Source organism: Phalaenopsis equestris, unplaced genomic scaffold (genome assembly GCF_001263595.1).
Source record: "Phalaenopsis equestris unplaced genomic scaffold, ASM126359v1 Scaffold001164, whole genome shotgun sequence".
Classification (NCBI taxonomy): Eukaryota; Viridiplantae; Streptophyta; class Magnoliopsida; order Asparagales; family Orchidaceae; genus Phalaenopsis; species Phalaenopsis equestris.
Window position 1 is genome coordinate 79,282 of NW_018165603.1, and position 19,255 is coordinate 98,536.

The 19,255-nt window shown below is 40.5% G+C and overlaps 1 protein-coding gene across 1 annotated transcript in view; it reads left to right on the forward strand.

Annotated features, from left to right (window-relative positions):
• Positions 1 to 19,255, forward strand: part of LOC110033390 (UDP-sugar pyrophosphorylase) — an 85,185-nt gene that overhangs the window by 54,889 nt on the left and 11,041 nt on the right. The window contains exon 14 of the mRNA XM_020737352.1: positions 14,085 to 14,144. Within this exon, the coding sequence (XP_020593011.1) occupies positions 14,085 to 14,144 (60 nt within the window). The remainder of the gene's footprint in view (positions 1 to 14,084; positions 14,145 to 19,255) is intronic.

Here is a 19,255-nt window from a genome sequence, read left to right on the forward strand (position 1 = left end):
GCACCATTATCTAAAATGTCAATTAAGGTACGATTATCACATTCAAAAATGATGCTCCTCCAACTTAAATAGTGAGCCAAAATAGCACCGTTTGAAATAGCCCGAGCTTCCACCTCTATAGGAGAATCTGCATTAGAAGGAGAGGAGAAAAAAAGAATGCAGTCCCACATAATTCCTAACAATGCCCCCACAACTAGCTTCAAAGACATTCCAACTTCCATCAGTATTAATTTTAAACCAACCTGTAGGAGGTGGAAACCATTTTACTAAAATAGGAGGATGAAGGTGCTTCCTCCCTTCCAAATTCGTATGCCCCAAAGCAAGAAAATAATTGATGCCCGAAAAGAAATCATTTTTGGAATTCCCCAATCTCCATAATTTATTAATGTAAGAGATGATATTTGAGAAAACCATAGTATTATGAATCACCTTTTCTTCATGAATAGTGTCATTCCTTGTCATCCATATGAACTAACAAATAATATAAGGATAGATTTGCCAAAAGTGTTTCCTCTTACGATCCGGATTGCACCTCAAAGAGGTAAGCAAGAGGTTCCTCGCCGGAGTAATAATGTTACCAAACCACAAACCGGTTCTTTTCTAAACGTATAAAGAAAAAGGGCACAAAAAGAAGATATCCTCAAGAGTTTCCTCCGCCGAATTACACAAGCAACAGCGGGAGACAATTCTCAAACCTTTCTTCTTCAGGATGTCATCGTCAAAAAAGACATTGACCGAGTTAAAGCCCAACTCCACACATCTTGACCCCAAGGGGTGTTATGAAAGCTATACCGAGAAACATAAATAGATTTGGTAATTAAGCTAGCCAAGGGTAATTTCAACACAGGAGTATCATGCATATGAGGATCAATAAGAATGTTGGAAATGTAGGTGGCTCCCTCCATCCCCAATAAAGTAGTAAGAAGAGGAAGATTTCAATGGTCATCCACCCAAGTGTCGGACACTTTGAGATTGGAAAACGTAGTATCCCTCAAATAAAGAGAGACATGTGACCAACACTCATACCAGAAGGAGAGATTTCCAGAACCCACATCCTAAAATATGAAATTTTTCGCCCAGTCTCTAACCAAAAGCAGTTCCACATGGTGGAGTTACCACGCTTCCAAGTGATGAAAGCAGGATGAGAGAAGCGGCAATATTTCCCATGCATGAAATTGGGCCATAAGGACTCATTTTTCCTGAAATTAAACCATTGCTTAAAGACATTAATATCAGCGATATGTTGAAAGGATTTAAAACCCAAACCCCCAGCGCTAAAAGGTTTGCAAACTTCCTTCTTCTACCAGAGTGATTTCCCATCCAAAGAAACTTACTAAAGCACCTTTCAAGATTCAAAATAGTACTTTTCTTGGGTTGGAGCACTTGAAGAGTGTAAAGCGGAATAGAATAATGGATGCTCCTAAGCAGTGTAATACGGCCTCCAAAGGATAGGAAATTATTTTTCCAATCCAAAATTTTTTTTCCGAATCTTCTCTATAACCTCGTCAAACTGTATCCGTCTTTTTCGGCCCTTAAGAAGAAAGACCCCCAAATATTTAAGTGGAAGGGTAGAGAGGGAGAAAATCGTATAATTAGCAATCCAGGAAGTATTAGAACTGTTAATCGTGTTCCCCAAATATATGTTGCATTTTCTAGCATTAAAAGAGAGGCCGGAATCAGACTGAAAATCAACCATTAACTTATGAATCTCCTCACCTTGGACTTGCTTGCATTAGAGAAAAGAATCATATCATCTGCATAGGCTAAATGAGATACCATCATATTAGACTTATGAGAATATTGCAGCTTTGGATTCTGCCTGAAAAGGTTATTAAGCATTCTGGAGAGATAATAAAAAATGAGAATAAAAATGGTCGGGGATAAAGGATCACCCTGTTTAATCCCACGACCCGCACTAAAAAAGCCACGAGATTGGTCATTAATAAGAATGTTGTACTTGTTGCAATGAAGCCAAGAAGATATGAGCTTACAAAACTCCTGAGAGAAACCACGGGCTTTAAGAATATTCAAAATAAACTCCCAGATATATATATATATATATATTGCTCAAATGTATAGCATATTGGTAAGAAACAAAGTGAATAATCTCATGATGTCGGGCTCTAAATATATAAATATTTTTTTTGAAAGCCCAAAGAGGCTAATATATTAAGTAGAAAGAAAGATACAGATACAAAGTGTGGGAGGGCCCAAACATGGCTCCATGCCCACAAAAAAACCACAAATGGTTCCAAAACTAGAAAAAACAGAAAAATACATTAGATACTTAAATAAAAAACATAACAGTGTCAAAATATATAGTATCAGATGGCTAGAGAGCAACCCAATTTGGTCTTGCCTTTGCATCTAGTTTTAGGAAAGGAGCAAGCTAGTAAGCTAGTAAGATGATTGTCATTGCCAGAAGTAACCAATGTATCATCCAATATGTTTCTGAGCTGGAGTCTGCGTCCATTATTATTCATCCTCCTAGAATAGACCTGTCATTCCTCTTCCGAAAAATCAATCTGATGGGGTGGTAGAGCTGAAGCAGAAGGAATACCAACCATAGTACCCACAATATGTTCTAGCATATGTGAAGTATGAGTTCCCTCTACACTGGATACTTCCTAAAGAACTGGAGCTGCGAGGCTCTCCTGATTATCAGTTTGAACACTTTCATTTGTAGGTAATAGTCCATCAGTAGTGTTTTCTATGCGGTTTGAAAGTGCCAACATCACATCACTCGCAGTAACAGTAACAACATTGTCATGAGGGGGGTCCTTACGGGCAACAGCACCACCTGTCTGGTAGTATCCTCCCCAGGTGGAACTAAAATGTCCAGAGCAGTGGGGTTAGACCCATCCTTATTCACTTGAACCTTAGTTTTCAAATTAGGATGGAGCTTGTAGCATTTATCAAGGATATGACCAAACATTTACAGTGGGTACAATATAGAGGTCTGTGTTCCAAGACGATTTGTTGTCAATATCCATTGTGGGTTGTGCCCATCCAGACTTCAGTAACATCCGGTAAAGTAACATCCCTTTCCACAAGTATTCTGGTCACCAAGTGTCTGGTTAGGTTGAAAGTAGGCAGATCTAGCTTTAAAGGATCTGCTAGGATGACCCCTATAGAGTAGAGAACCTGATGGTGAAAAAAATGCAGCTTGAGATCAGGTAAACTAAACCATACCGGTACAATGAAAGTTTCATGATTTGGGTCGAAATCAGGAGACCACTTGATTAACTTCATAGCTTTTCCTGCGATATTAAGATATTTCTTGGAGAAAATTCTAATATAGTCTTCAGTCATTATTAGTTGGATCAACACATGTCTCTCATCCATAAGTCTCACCTTTCATTTGTCTATTGGCTTAAGATCATCTACGCTCTTTCTGATAACCTCCATAGGTGGGTGTCCCCACTGAAATTTTTCAATGAGAGCAAACTTGAATTTTTCTGTCATGGCAGAAATTTCTGAGTCAGAGAAAAAAATTGTTGTTTTCCCACATTTCCTACTTCCTTTCTTAACAAAAGGAAAATCATTTGTGTCATCACGACATTCCTTATAGTTTGAGGGGAATACCACCGTAGACTTCACCTAGGGGTTCCTGAGGGTTGCCCATCACGTGGGCAAAGGAGGCTTTTGTCGGTTCAGCAAAAGAAGAAGGAAGTGCCATCAGAACAACTAGCTGTCACCTGCAGCGAAAATATTGTGTTGGGCTGGAAAGAAAGACAGGCGCAGAAACAAAGATCGGGACGGAGAGAAGCACCGGCGCAGACACAAACGAAAGAAGCGTCGAAAATGAAAGAAAGACGCAGAAACTGGACGCCGACGCAGAAAGACTAGCCGACACAGAAAGACGAGCGGCAATGTCTTCGTCTTCGTCAACCACGCCCTGCTAGGGTTTCGTGCTAGGGTTTCGCCTTTATGGCATAGGGTTTCGCCTTTATGGCAAACCCTGGTTTCTGCTCCACTGCATCCTTTCGTCGATCACACTCTGCTCGTCAAAGGTTTTGACACTGCGGGATTGGCACAAGACTTTTTGTGGTGGCCTATAGTGCAAGAAGGAATGCAGATGGGGCCTTAGTAAGCCCTTGACAGTACGCAGTACGTTCAGTTGTACGTTCAGTTTCTTTTATTCTCCCGTCGATTGAGGGCATTGGGTAGAAGGAGAATGGGTGATCGATGAAAGAAATCTATTCAGTCTGATAGCGGTCAGGTCTTATAGCTGTCAAGCAATCACTCCTAAGCCGTTGAGTATGTCGGTAGTCAATTAAGAGTTCGGAACGACACTAAAAGAAAGTGAGCCGTACCGGCTCTTCCCAGCTTCCTAGCTTAGTTGGTAGCTGACCTAACCTACGCTCATCTCACTCCGGCCTTGCTTCTTAGCGCTCCCTGGGGGATGCGGGAACAGTTTGCCAGGGACGCGGGAACATACTTTGATATTCTACGATCTGATCTCGTCTATTTCAAATCGTCTGAAATCGGAGTTCTCCCTAACAGCTCCTAGTCTGAGTTAGCTCTCCTAGCTGCACTAGAATAACTCTTTCTTATATAAGAGTATGGCATCAGTCAATCTTCTTTGCACGAGCATTGAGGGAGAAAAGAAAGAGTAAGTAAACTACCACGTGGGTTATATCTTAACTGGGGTTTTTCCTACCTCCTATAGCGGGGAGAATGCCTGACTTGGAATCTCAAGGCTTTTTGAGTTGAGATTTCTTTTAAGCTCTCTCATACAAAAAAAAAATAATAATAATATATATATATATATATATAATATATATTGGAAAGAGCATCTCGTGGCTCCCTACGTGTTAATATAAAATAAGAGTACAAAAATAAGGAGGGAATAAGGATCCCCGTCCAAAAATAAAAAACCTAGGGGTTCTTTTATCCACGTTACAACTCCACACCAAAAGGATAAAAGTAAAAAAGTGTACCCAAAAAAGGACAATAAATCCAGTATACTAAAGTAATCGTATGCCCCACAAAAGATGTACACCAAAAAATGAAAAAAAAAACACAACACAAAAACGATGAAGAGCTCCAAGCGGCATCAGCATCACAAACATCAGCTTTCCACGAGAAAACCTGCAGTAATAAAGGCCAGAGAAAGAGAGAGGACCCGTGAAAGTAGAGATTAAGTTAATGAAACCAATAAAACCCGTAAACTCATGTGCAAAGGCTGACACCCAAAAAAAGTACCACAAAACCCAAAAGTAGGTACCACCATAACTATCTGGTGAGCGGCCAAAACCGCCCCAACTGAGAGCCACTGTAGTAGGAACGGAGATGTAAGGACAGCCCCATTGATATCCAAGGTCAAACCGTACCACCAAATAGATAATAAAGCTAAGAGGAAACATCCCGACGTACATATGGGGCATCAATTTTGTCAACAACCAACAAAATGTTTAAATGAGGGGGGATCAGATCCCACCCAACAGTTATTAGAGGCGCTACCCAAGCTAGCAAGCCAGTTTGCGGGTTGATTTCCCTCCCAATAATTGAAGAACCATATGACATTCATATTAGTAATTAAGCATTTAATCCTCTTAATATAATAGAGGATGTCCCAAGGGTGCCAAGGTGCTTGGCACCCTTGGCAATAATGTCAACCAAGATGCAATTATCACATTCAAATATAATAAATTGTCATCTAAGAGAGTGTGCTATCATGAAAGCCATCAAATAGCCCGAGTATCCACCTCCAAAGGAGTATCAACGTAAGATGGGGAAGAAAAGAAGAGAATACAGATACGTGGAAGATCCGCCCAGCCAGGAAAGACATAGAGGGAGTTAAAGCCCAACTCCACACCCCCTCTCCCCAAGTGAGCTTTTGAAAATTATGTAAAGTGGAATATAAAGATTTGGTAGTGGAGCGTGACATTGAAAGCTTCAAAGTAGGAGTATCTTGCAAATGAGGCTCAATAGGAATAGTTGAGATAAAAGTAGCTCCCTCAAAACCGAGAAGATTACAGAGATAAGGAAAATTCTAATGGCAATCCACCCAAGTGTCAGAAACCATAAGACTTGAAGTCCTAATATCCCTCATTTTAAGCATAACATGGGACCAACAGTCATGCCAAAAGGAAATGTTTCCACTCCCCACCTCCCAATAAATGAAATCCTTTGCCCAATCTCTAATATGAAGCATTCTCTTCCACATAGTGGAATCCCCCAACCGTCAATTGATTAATGCCGGATGAGAGGAGTGGCAATATTTCCAATGCATGAAAATGGCCCACAAGGAATCACCTTTCCGAAAATTGAACCATTGTTTAAAAACATTAATATCAACATATGGTGCAAATATTCTTCCAAGGCATCCATCTTCTACCAGAATGATTCCCCACCCATAAAAACTTATATGGTGCAAATATTCTTCCAAGACATCCATCTTCCATCCATCTAAATATTCTTCCAAGACATCCATCTTCTACCAGAATGATTCCCCACCCATAAAAACTTATTACAACATCTTTCGAGGCTTAAAAGAGTACTTCTCTTGAGTTGGAAAACTTGAAGAGTGTATAAAGGGAGAATGTAAAATACTCTTGAGCAACGTAATTCTACCTCCAAAAGAGGAAATCATTTTTCCAATCCTAGATTTTCTTCTGCACATTTTCCACCACCTCATCAAACTAAATTCGTCTCTTCCTTCCTTTAAGTAAGAAGACCCCAAGATATTTAAGAGGAAGGGTAGAGATAGAGGATTCAGTAAAATTGGCAATCCAACATGCATTAGAGCGATTAACCAAATTTTCCATATATAAGTTGCATTTATTGGCATTAAATAGGTGACCAGATACAGAGTGGAAATCCTCCATTAAACTCTGAATATTCCTCACTGTTTTTTTGCTAGCATTAGAGAACAATATCATATCATCGGCATACGCTAAATGTGTTACCAACGTATTAGATTTATGAGCGTATTGCAAAGTGGGGTTGCTCCTGAAAAGGTTATTTAAAAGGCGAGAAAGATAATCAAATATTAAAATGAAAATAGTAGGGGATAATGGGTCACCCTGTTTTATCCCAAGCCCCTCACTAAAGAAGCCTTTGGATTGACCATTAATGAGTATGTTGTATTTATTGCAATGGAGCGAAGAAAGAATGATTTTGCAAAAATCCTGGGAAAAGCCCCTAGCTTTAAGCACCTTCAATATAAACTCACAACTAACAGAGTCATAAGCCTTGTGAATATCCAATTTAATGATCATGTTTCCCCCTCTACATTTTTTATCAATATCCAAAATGAATTCCTGTGCAAGCATAATATTATTCGTGATCCCTCGTCTTTGAATAAAGACAGATTGATTCAAGGAAATTAACTTGTGGAGATGAGGTTGAATACGTCTGACCAAGATTTTACTAATTATCTTAGATATGACAAAAGTCAGAGAAATATGTCTGAAATGGTCTCAAGAGCTTTTTTGAGTGCTTTTGGGAATAAGAATGATAGTAGCGGCAGAGAAATAATTTCCAAGGGTCTCCCCCTTAAAAAAACTTTGTATAGCTTCCACCACCTTATCCTTAACAATACTCCAGCATTTAATATAGAAAGCAGAGGTGAAACCATCAGGCCCAGGAGCCTTGTTGCAATTAATGTCCTAAAGAGTAGAATAGATTTCCTCATCCGAAGGAACACTACACAGATCGAGATCCACCATATGATAACGTATCGAGATCCACCATATGATAAGATCCACCATATGATAACGTACATCATCAAATAAGGAGGCATCAATTGAGCCCGAGGTCTCCTGAAACTGAAAGAGTTTAGAGAAGTAAAGAACAACTCTCTCCCCAATCTCCTCATCCCCAGTCATCCAGCTCCCCTCATCTTTTTTTATCCTCACAATAGTATTATTGGTTCGTCTTTGTTTAATGCAAGCATGGAAGTATTTTGTGTTTCGATCACCTTGAGAAAAATGGGTTTCCCCAGCTTTTTGTTGCAACAATTCCTTCTCCCAAAGGGAGGCCTCCAGTAAATCTTTATTAGCTTCCTGTAATTCATGGATAATATCATCAGATGATTCGTCAAGAGCCTGAAGGAGACTGACCCTCTGCTCCGCCCTCTTAACTTTAGCGTGAACATCACCAAAAACATCCCAGTTCCAAGATCTTAGAGCAAAAGCCACCTTTTTATGCAGCTTCCAAAGAGTGAACCATGCATTGCCCACTTCCTCACATTTCCAATTGGTAGCATTGACTCACACGAAGTCATCATGTCTAGTCCATACGTTTAGATAATGAAAGTGATAGGTGGAAACCTTTTTGAAAAAATCAGAGGATAAAAGAAGGGGGCTGTGATCAGACCCAGATTTGCAAAGATGTTGAACTTGCGAAAAACCATAAGAAGCAAACCACAAATGATTCGCAAAACACCTATCTAGGCGTTCAAAGAGCTTTCCCCTCTCCAAGTAAACTTGGAGCCAACAAAGCCCAGATCAGAAATGTCAGCCAATTCCAATGCTTCAGTGAATTTATCAGTTAAGGTGTTTTCAATTCTCCGACCACCCAACTTTTCAGATTCATGCATCACCATATTGAAATCCACTCCAACCATCTAATTTTGATGGATTAAGGCACCCATATCAGAAATTGTGCCAAAGATCATATCTAGCCGCATTAGTAGTCCCGGCGTAAACAAAGGTAAGACATCCAGAGAAAACATTCATAGAAAAGAAAGTGTGCACAAATTGTCTATCATCAATAAGGACATCGAATGTGATATGCTTACGCCAAAACAACCAAATCTTGTTTCTTGTTAGAGCAAATCTTGTTAGAGCAATTAGCAAATAAAGAAAAGTTTTTGAATTTACCCAAGATGCGATCATTCGGATAGGAGACCAATGGTTCCAAAATAACAAAGATACCGACCTTATAGATCCTTATCATTGACTTGAGTCTACCAAGGGCGTAAGGATCTGCAACTCCCCTGATATTCCAAATTAGGCCAAATTAGGACAGTAGACATATGACCCTTCCTAGAAGATCTAGTTAGGGTCCGTCCATTTTCTCCATCTGAAAAATAGTGTCCATTTAGGGTCCGTCCATTTTCTCCATCTGAAAAATAGTGATTCATATCCAACAAGGTATTCTCATTATTATGTTTTTGCGCTACCTCTTGCCTTTTATGCTTCCTCCTACGATACTTTTGAACATGTCATTCATCCCTTAAAATTTTAGAAATATCCTCCAAAGGAGTATCAGAGAGGGCATCAGAATGATGAGAATATAGAGAGATGAGAATATAGATCAAAGCATCAGGGAGAGAGGCCGAAGAAGGATGAGCTTCCTCAGAAATAGAAATGATAGGGCTTCCTGCTTCCTCAGAAATAGAAATGATAGGAGGATCCGGAATAGGTAACACCTGCTTAGTTCTCCCAACTGGGTAAGTAGCAATAGAGGTAATAGGATATTGATTATTATCAGTATTCAAAGCATCAGCATTCGACGTATTAGGCGGGGGAGCAGGTGTGACTTGCACGGCACGCCCACTCTGCTGTCCCTCGATCTGAGCCGAAGGGGTATCAGTTGGTTGGGGGACGGCAGCCATGGCATCTGCCGAAGGAATCACCGCATGTTCCACAGGGAGCAAAGGCGTTTGCTCTATGTGTGATTGTTTCAAATTTTCCCATTTCCTCAATTCCGGATGTAGTTTAAAACATAGGTCCTGACCATGGCCGAACATTCGATAGTGAGTGCAATAAGAAGGGTGTTGTTCTAACAAAATCTGCTGCCAGTATCCATTATGAGCCGAACCAATCCAGACCTCATCAGGTGGGGGTAAAGTAACATCCTGTTCGATTAAACTCTAGCCATAGCCGGTCTTGTGACATTATAGGTAGGAGCATCTAATTTTAGAGGTCTCCCGAACTTAGCAGCCAAGGAGAACAGGATTTCATGGTTAAAGAGATGAACTTTCAAACCTGGGAACCGAAGCCAAACAGGGATAATCGGAGCCTCAGCTTTGGGATCAAAATTAGCTGACCATTTCAATACCTTCATACCGCAATCCTCAAACCATACCATACGCCTAACAAACAGATGCGTATAGTCCTCCTCATTGGACAACTGAATCAAAATTTTTCTTCCATCCAGAAACCCTATCTTCCATTCTCCGGTGAGCTTCATCAGCTCGAAATGCCTTCGAAGGAACTCCAATTTAGGATAACAATACATAAATTTTCCTACCAGATGAAGGCGGCAGGAAGAGGCGAGTTTGTCGTTCTCGTCATCAGAGAGGAAGAGGGCCAGCTTACCCCCTTTCCTGCCAGGACGTCTAACGAAGGAAGTTTCAGAGCCGAGTGCGAGTGAGTCGTAGTATGCAGAAGGGAAGTTTGGAAAGCCATATGCGGTTACGCTGACTTTATCGAATGACTACAATCAGTTGAAAGGATCTTTAAGTACATAGAGTTGTCAGAAGATAAAAGGGTGGAGCTAGCAGCTATCAAATTGAGAAAGAGCTCCTCCTTGTGGTGGGAAGACATGCAGAGGCAGAGGAAGAGAGAAGTTGGTGATAAGTGTATTAAGTGGGAGAAGATGAGGAAAGCGATGCAGAGAAAGTACATACCTCCTCGTTACTGTCAAGATATATTTCTGAGACTCCATCACCTACAACAGAGGGATCTATCAGTGGAGGATTTTGCAACACATTTTGACCAGTTATAGAGGAAGTGTGAGTTGGTCAAACCAGATGAACATTCCATAGTCCAACAGCTGGGTGGTCTGAAACATGCTATCAGCAACTTTGTGTAGCTGCAGCCCTAATGGACACAAGGAGTTATCCAGACTATAATTCTGAAGGTAGAGAGGCAGCAAAAATAGAGTAGACAACCACCACCAGTCAGGCAACTATTTTTAGTGGGAGATATCAACAAAAGCTCGTCTCTGGGAGTTGGGAAAATTAGTTCAGATAAGGACAGAGCCTCTCCGAGTGAGAAGCCTGAGAAGTGTAGCACGCGTACTACAGTCCCTGTCAGAAAATGCTTCAGATGTCATGGATTTGGGAAATCACATCGAACTTCCCGACGAACCGAGTTGTCTTTTAGCTAGCAGGGCACAATGTAGGATGTTAATGACGAGAAGGCAGCTGAAGAACCGAGTGATGTACACATCTTCCACTGGATGAGGGTGAGATGCCCATGGCCCGACAGGTCCTACAGACTGATGATGTGAGGGATCTGCAGTGGGGCTACACCACAATATATTCTACACCCGTTACACCATAAACAAGAAAGTATGTAGTCTCATCATCGATAGAAGAAGCAATAAGAACATGATGTTTATGCATATGTAGAAATTGGGTCTAATGAATTAGGGGCATTCTCAGTCACATTCTCTAACGTAGTTGAAGAAGAACATGGTCAGCATTAATCATAGGTGTGTAGCAGATTTTTCAATTAGGAATGAGCTACAGGATCAGGTGTGGTATGACGGTTTACCCATGGATGTCTGTCACATTTTGTTCGGGAGACCATGACAATTTCATCATAGGACACAACACGATGGATTCAAAAACACCTATTCCTTCACCAAGAATGGGAAGTGCACCGTCATCTCCCTTTTTTGGAGTCTGAGATCATGGGTGCCCTTGTCATTAGAGCAGCATCGGTGGGATCAGTTTTGGTGACGATGAAGGATGATAGGACTGAGACACCGATTTCGGACATGAGGCAGTCACGACAAAGAATATTTCAGGACATCATGATCGATATCTTACCGCCATGTCCACAACCATTCAAATAGGTTCAGGTTACCCTTACTTTAGATCTGGTTGATTCGAACATGAGTTACTTTGGGAGGATCCAACAGTATATCTGTGACATGTCGGCCCAATCCAGATCAGTAGTGAGCTCTTACAAGATTGGACCAATATGTATGCTTGCTTGCAAGTGGGGAGACTTTCAGGTGCCTTGGGGGGACAATTTAGTCGCTAGTGAGATTCAAGTTCTTCTCGGACCACAGTCGAAGTGCCTCAGCCCCAGGAGGTTACTACAGATCCCATCATCGACAACAGCAGACAAGAGTTTCGATCAATGAGATCGAAGCTCCACCAACCCCGAGAGACTGACGCGAGGCTCCCTAGGGGGCTGAATCGGTTTAGCCAAGAGGAGAGCAGGGCCGACCAGGGGCATCTCCCTCCTAGTTATCTGCTATATATATATTTCAAAGGAAATCGGTATTTTGGGTTGGTGTCCCCCAAATACCGATTTTCCAAAGGTCAGTTGGGATTCGAAGCCGGGGTAGAGGGGACTTACGCTGAAGTTGTCATCCAACAAGCCACGGTTGCACGCACGCACGCACACACACACGCATATATATTTTTGCGTGCGTGTGCAGGCGCAACTGCGCGCCTTTTTTCTCTTCTAGGGCTATATCCGACGACGAGAAGGTGATGTTGTTGTAACTCATCCGAGTGATGTGTGTCTTTCCTTTACTGCTTGTTTTCGCCTTCACATATCCCTCACTGCAGCTACTGTGACCCCCTCACAACCTATTGCCTGTTGCGGGCAACCCCCAACAACTTATTGCAGGTTACTGTAATACCTTCCTTCTTGTTTATTGCTGCTAGACTCCCTCCCCCCAACCGGTGCATACTGCTGCCAACACCTTTCCCTCTCCGTACAGCCCAGCCACACCTCTCTCCACCACGCAGTTCCAAAAATTAACTAAAGATGGACTTATGCGAATTTGGGTGACTTGTTAATGAGCACGAACAGGAGTGCCTTGCCTCTGTCATATAGTAGAAAGATAAAATTGTACAATAATGACATCTTTGAAGCCCCTACTTATAGGCATAGATCTCTCCTCTATGGGACTCGCTTGAATATGGGCATGAATAAAATACAAAACATGAGAGTATTATTTTAAATAGTTGTCAAAACTTCACGATCTTATGCTTGTGCATGTGAAGGAGCCCATAAACGAGCAAAAAATAAATTTAGTGTCACTCCAAAAACCATTTATGTTACTCTGAAAAGTATTGTGCATAATGCCAAAATACAGTCAATGACCAAAATATGTGTAAATGTAAAGAGGGGCTAATCTTTTGAGGGAAATTTGACTAGATCTAAGACACACCAAAAGTGTGGCATACATTGACTGCATGCTGGTAATTTGAAAAATGTGCTTAGGGGCTAAAAGAATATCATGTGCGTCCTCATGAAAATATTGTTTCTTGCAAGCATGCAAAAAAAATAGAACCATAATTGGGTCACTCTGAAAAAGCTGCATTTGAATCGAAAAGTATGCCAACTTTTTTTTTGGCTCAAAATTTCTTATTGTCACATGTATGCATGCATGATCGAGAGAGTCAGAATTTTGAGGAATGCTTTTCATACATTGATATATTTTTCAGTAAAAATGAATACAAGTGTCTTATATTCTTGTTTGAAAAAGTGAAAATAGTCCGTTAAAATTTTCTTCTAAATCCTTGATCTAATTATACTCTTATTGGTTCCATAAATCTTATATAATTCCACTTCCCAATCATATAGTACAAAATGAGGTTCTTTTGTGAGTTTTATGTTACAATACCTTTTAAAATGAAACAATTGATGTTTGAACCTAGGATCTCCAATTGAGGGTAGCATCCATAATTTGATTGCTTATGAATTGTTCACTAACATAAATATTGTAGTTGAGGCTTCTTAATTAAGCTTGATTAGATGAATATGATGGAGGTTTATTTGATATTATGCTTCTCTTTGTCTTGGAGCTAGTTAGAACTTCTCTGAGAGAGGGTTCCTTTTCTCTTATGTAAAAGATCAAATTCTTTTGTTAATGTTGATTTATTGCATTATTTGATCATGTTTACCTATTGTATAGAGTTTTACATTGGTTGATTTACTCTACGGATTTTGTGATGACTTTCAGCCCCCATTTTATTTTATTCATGCATATAAATAGATTCAAACCTGACGCTGCTTGAGAAAAAATAAGGGAAAGAACACATACATACATACATATATACATAAAAATTCATAGTTATCGATGGATGATTTGTTGGTTGGTTGAAAGAAAATATACAGCAATTCATTTGTTAAACTATTGTTGGTTTCTGTCATTAGGTCATGGACGCCTGGCTCGCCTATGCACCTGTTAAGAATAACCCTGAAGATGCTGCCAAGGTATGCTTTGAATATTTGAATCATTGAGTTCCCATTTCTTCCAAGCAAGCACACTCTTTTCATGTTCATTATTTTTTGTAGGAAAAGGTGAAAATTCATCCCTTAAATATGCATGCTTATACGATGAATGTTTTCCTTTTTGGTAGAAGAATAGTCTTTCTACTTCTAAATCGGGTTTTAACTCTCCATTTTCTATATCTTCATATACTAGTGCACATAATTGACTCTTAATTGCTGTGTGAGAGGTGAGAACTACTCATGGACTATTTTATTAATCATTCAAAAAACATCATAATAAATTTTTTGATCCATAATATATCCACAATTTAAAAAATGAAATTAACATTTTACTATGTCTCGACACGTGTGCCTGATTATAGAGTGTGGTTACATGTGGGTTTGCTTAGGTCCGTATGAGCCACACAACAAACTCTTTGTTGATGAAATTGAGTGATCATTAGCTTCTGCACAAATCGAGGTTCATCTTGTTTATAATCTTTTTCACAGGTGTCTTATTTTCTTGGCTTTCTTTGGATGAAAAAAAAATAGCAAACTAAAGAAAATGAAATTCAGTATTTGATTATACCTTTATTTTGTTTGCAATGCAACCATCAACACACACACACACACAAACATATATATATATATATATATGACACTGTTGTTACTGTTACTGCGAGTGATGTGATGCTGACACATTCAAAACTCATAGAAAACAATACTGGTGGACTGTTACCTACAAAGGACAGTGTTCAGGTTGATAATCAGGAGAACCTCGCAGCTCCCCCTCTTCAGGAAGTATTCGGTGTAGAGGCAACCCATACTTCACAGATATTAGAACCTATTGTGGGTACTATGGTCGGTAATTCTTCTGTTTCAGCTCTATCCCCTCGTCAGACTGATTCTTCGGATGAAGAATGACAGGTTTACACTTCCAGGAAGAAAAGAAGAAGAAGAATGAAAGAAGAATGAAGATCTACTTGAGCTCAAGAGTCTTATGGATGATACTTTGGTTACGTCGCGTAATAGTACGCACCTTACCAATCTACTAGTTGGATCCCTTCCTAGAACTAGAGCCAGAGGCAGAACAAGATTAGGATGACCCTCATTTTTTCAGCACCCAGGTGGTTTTGGGCTTTTTTATTCTTATATTTACTCCTTTTTAACTCTTTTGGGTATGTTGTATCGTGTGGGTTGAGTGTCTATTTTTAGGCCCACCCATACAACCTATCTGTATATTTTCTCTTTAATATATTAGGCCTTGGGTTTTTTTTAATTATATATATATATAAATATATATATATATAATCTCCTTCTCATCTCTGCTAGAGTTTCGTTGAGGGTGAAACCCTGGTTTTTTTATTCGCCCTTACGAAGTTCTCGTATTCGACAACGATTATGAAGGACTTTGCGCTCTTCAATCTCCATCGTGATCATCCTCTTCTCTTTTGCGCCCAACGACGAAGGGCCTGGGCGTCTTCTTGCTGTGGTTTCGTGTCTGTCGAGCTACGGTGCGGTTTCTTCTTCCTGCTGCGGTTTTTTCTGCAGATTGGCATTTTCTGCGGGACTGCGTCCGTGCGAGCGTCCGTGCGCGTCTCTACAGGATTCCGCGACGTTTGTTATCCACGGCGTCAGTCATCTGCGTTTTCTGCGCAACATCGCTCCAGACCTTTTCTGTCCTAATTGCACCTCTTCTCCCTTACTGTGACTTGCTGCGATGGAGCTTCCTCCTTCGGTTGAGCCCGCTAATACCTCTTTTGCCCACGTTGTGGATAATCCTCAGGGGGAGACGGCGGTTGACGTCCCCTCAAGTTATAAGGAGAATCATGATAGTACAGGTGATTACCCTTTTATTAAGAATGTAACCAGAAAGAGTAGGAAGACAGCACTATTTTTCTCTGAATCAGAATTTCAACCTTGATTGACAAATTCAAATTTGCTCATTGGGAAATTTCAGTAGGGACACCCAGCTATGGAATTTATCAGTAAAAGTTTTGATGACCTCTAATTAGCAAGAAAGTGGAAAGTAGGGCTCGTGAATGGGAGACGACATGTTTTGATTTAGTTAGTCGTGCCTGAAGACTACACTCCTATTTGCTCCAAAAAATATCTTAATATTGCTGGTAAACCAATTTGCTGGTAAACTGCTGGTAAACCAATGAAGCTACTCAAGTAGTCTCCTGATTTTAACCCCAATCATGAACCTCCACTGTAACGGTATGGTTTAGTCTACCTGGTCTCAAGCTGCATTTTTTTCATCATCATGTTCTCTACTCTATAGCTGTCATACTTGGGGACCCTATGAAGCTAGATCTACCCACTTTCAACCTTACCAGACCTTCTGTGGCTAGAATACTTTGTGGAAAGAGATATTACTTTACCTGATGTTACTGAAGTCTGGTTGGGCACAATGCATAATGGATATTGAAAACAAATCGTCATGGAGCATAGACCTTATTGTTCCCATTGTAAGATGCTGGGGCATACTCTTGATAAATGTCATAAGTTTCACCCTAATTTGAAATCTATAGATCGAGTGAATAAGGATGGTTCTAAGGATATATCTGTACCACCTATAGAGAAAGCTACCATAGGATAGATTTTGATGCCTGATTCTCTTGCCCCTGTCGTTACTGTTACTGCGAGTGATGTGATGCTGACACCTTCAAATCTCATAGAAAACAATATTGATGGATTATTACCTACAAATGATAGTGTTCAGACTGATAATCAAGAGAGTCTCGTAGTTCCACTTCTTCAGGAAGTATTCAATGTAGAGGCAACTCATACTTCACATATACTAGAACCTATTGTGGTACTATGGTTGGTATTCCTTTTGTTTCAGCTCTATCATACGCCATCAAACTGATTCTTCGGATGATGAATGATAGGTTTATTCCAGGAGGAAGAAGAAGAATGGAGGCCGACTCCAACTCGAGAACATATTGGATGATACATTGGTTACTATTGGCAATGGCAATCATCTTACCAACTTTTTAGCTTGCTCCTTCCCTGAAACTAGAGGCAGAGGCAAGACCAAATTGGGTCGCTCTCTAACCACATGATTATGTATTTTGGCACTGTTAGACTTTTATTTTAGTATCTAATGTATTTTTTATTTTTTCAAATATAGAAAAGCCCAAGGGATAAATTTATTAAAATAGGAAAGATACATAAATGTTGTATGAGAGGGCCCATAGAGGCACCCTACCCATACGATACAACACACACAATCGCCCCAAAAGAGAAAAGATACAGGGAAACCCAAAAAAAAAAGGAAAGATTCCAAAATCACAAAAAAGTAGTTAGGGACGAGCCAGTTTAGTCCTGCCTCTGCCTCTAATCTAGCGCGAGATCCAGATAACAAATTGTTGAGTGCCAAGTCATTTCCCGAAGTAACCAAAGTATCATCCATTAGGTTCTAAAGCTGAAGTTTGCCTCCAATCTTCTTCCTCCTTGAATAGACCTGTCATTCCTCTTCAGAAGACTGGCTCATATGATCATCATGTTGGTAAACAGAACGCCGGGCAAATAAAAGCTGATGAGCACCAGATGAAGGATTGTCAACCAACTGTTGCAACGACTATTCAAGTGTGTGTGAAGCATGAAATGTCTCCTCTTCACCTAATGCTTCCTGCAACTGAGGAGGGTTTGAAAGTGTAGGTTGCTCAGCAGGGCTATCCAACTTCTCATCGATCACAGAAATAGTATTTTCAGGGGGAGGATCCACAGGGGCGATTAAATCAGACACCATAAACTGTTCTGTGGTAGTTTTCTTTTCAGATGGAACAGATATATCCAAAGCAGTGGGGTCAGATCCATTCTTATTCACTTGATCTTTAGATTTCAAATTATGGTGAAGCTTATAGCATTTATCAAGATTGTGCCCAAACATCATACAATGCGAACAATAAGAAGGTCTATGCTCCATAACAATTTGTTGTCAATATTCATTGTGAATTGTGCCCAACCAGACTTCAGTAACATCAGGTAAAGTAATATCTTTTTCAACAAGTATTTTGGCCACAGAAGGTCTGGTTAGGTTAAAAGTGGGTAGATATAGCTTCAAAGGGTCCCCAAGTATAACACCAATAGAGTAAAGAATCTGATGATGAAAAAAGTGCACCTTGAGATTAGGTAGACTAAACCATACCGGTATAGTAGGAGATTCGCACTTGGGGTCAAAATCAGGAGACCACTTGAGTAGCTTCATTGGTTTACCGGCAATGTTGAGATATTTTTTGAAAAAAATCTCAGTGTAGTCTTCATGCACGGTTACTTAAATTAATACGTGTCTCCTATCTATGAGCTATACTTTCCACTTTCCTACTAATTTGAGATCATCAAAACTTTTCCTGATAACATCCATAGGTGAATGTCCCCACTGAAATTTTTCAATAAGAGCGAACTTGAATTTATCAGTAAGAGATGACATTTCTAGCTCAAAGAAAAAAAGTGTTGTTTTCCCACTTTTCCTTCTTGCAATATTGATAAAGTGACAATCACTTTCCCGTTGCTCCTTATAACTTGAGGGGAAGACAACCGTCTGTCTCCCTCTGAGAATTACCCACCACGTGGGCAAAGGAAACTTTGTGAGGTTCAACCGTAGACGAAGGAAGCTCTATCACAGCAAGAGAAGTACTGCCAAAGTCGGGTAGCAGCAAAAATAGCGAGCTGAAAGGTCGGGGCAAAAAACTCTAGTTGTCGAAGCCGCAAAACAGTCGCAGCTCCACGAGGCAGGTCGCGGAACAGTTGCAGCGAACGAGAGCGAGAGGAACCACGATGAGAGTGGCTCGCAGCTCGACGACCTAATGTGGCTCGCAGCTCGACGTCCACGCAGAAGCGACGAGATGAGATGACGAAGACGAGACAGTCAGTCGCAGCTCGACGCGGCTTGCAGCTCGACGTCCACAGAAGCAGTGAGACGTGACGATGTCGTAGGAGAAGTCGACGATTGCAGGAGAGATTGACGAACCCAAAATTCGTCGTCGAGTGCGAGAGCTTCATCTTCGAACACGATGGTATAGCCGAAAGATCAAGCTAGGGAATCGCCATTAGGCGAAACCCTAGCGAATCAGCTCAAGCTCGCCACTAACGCCATTATATATATA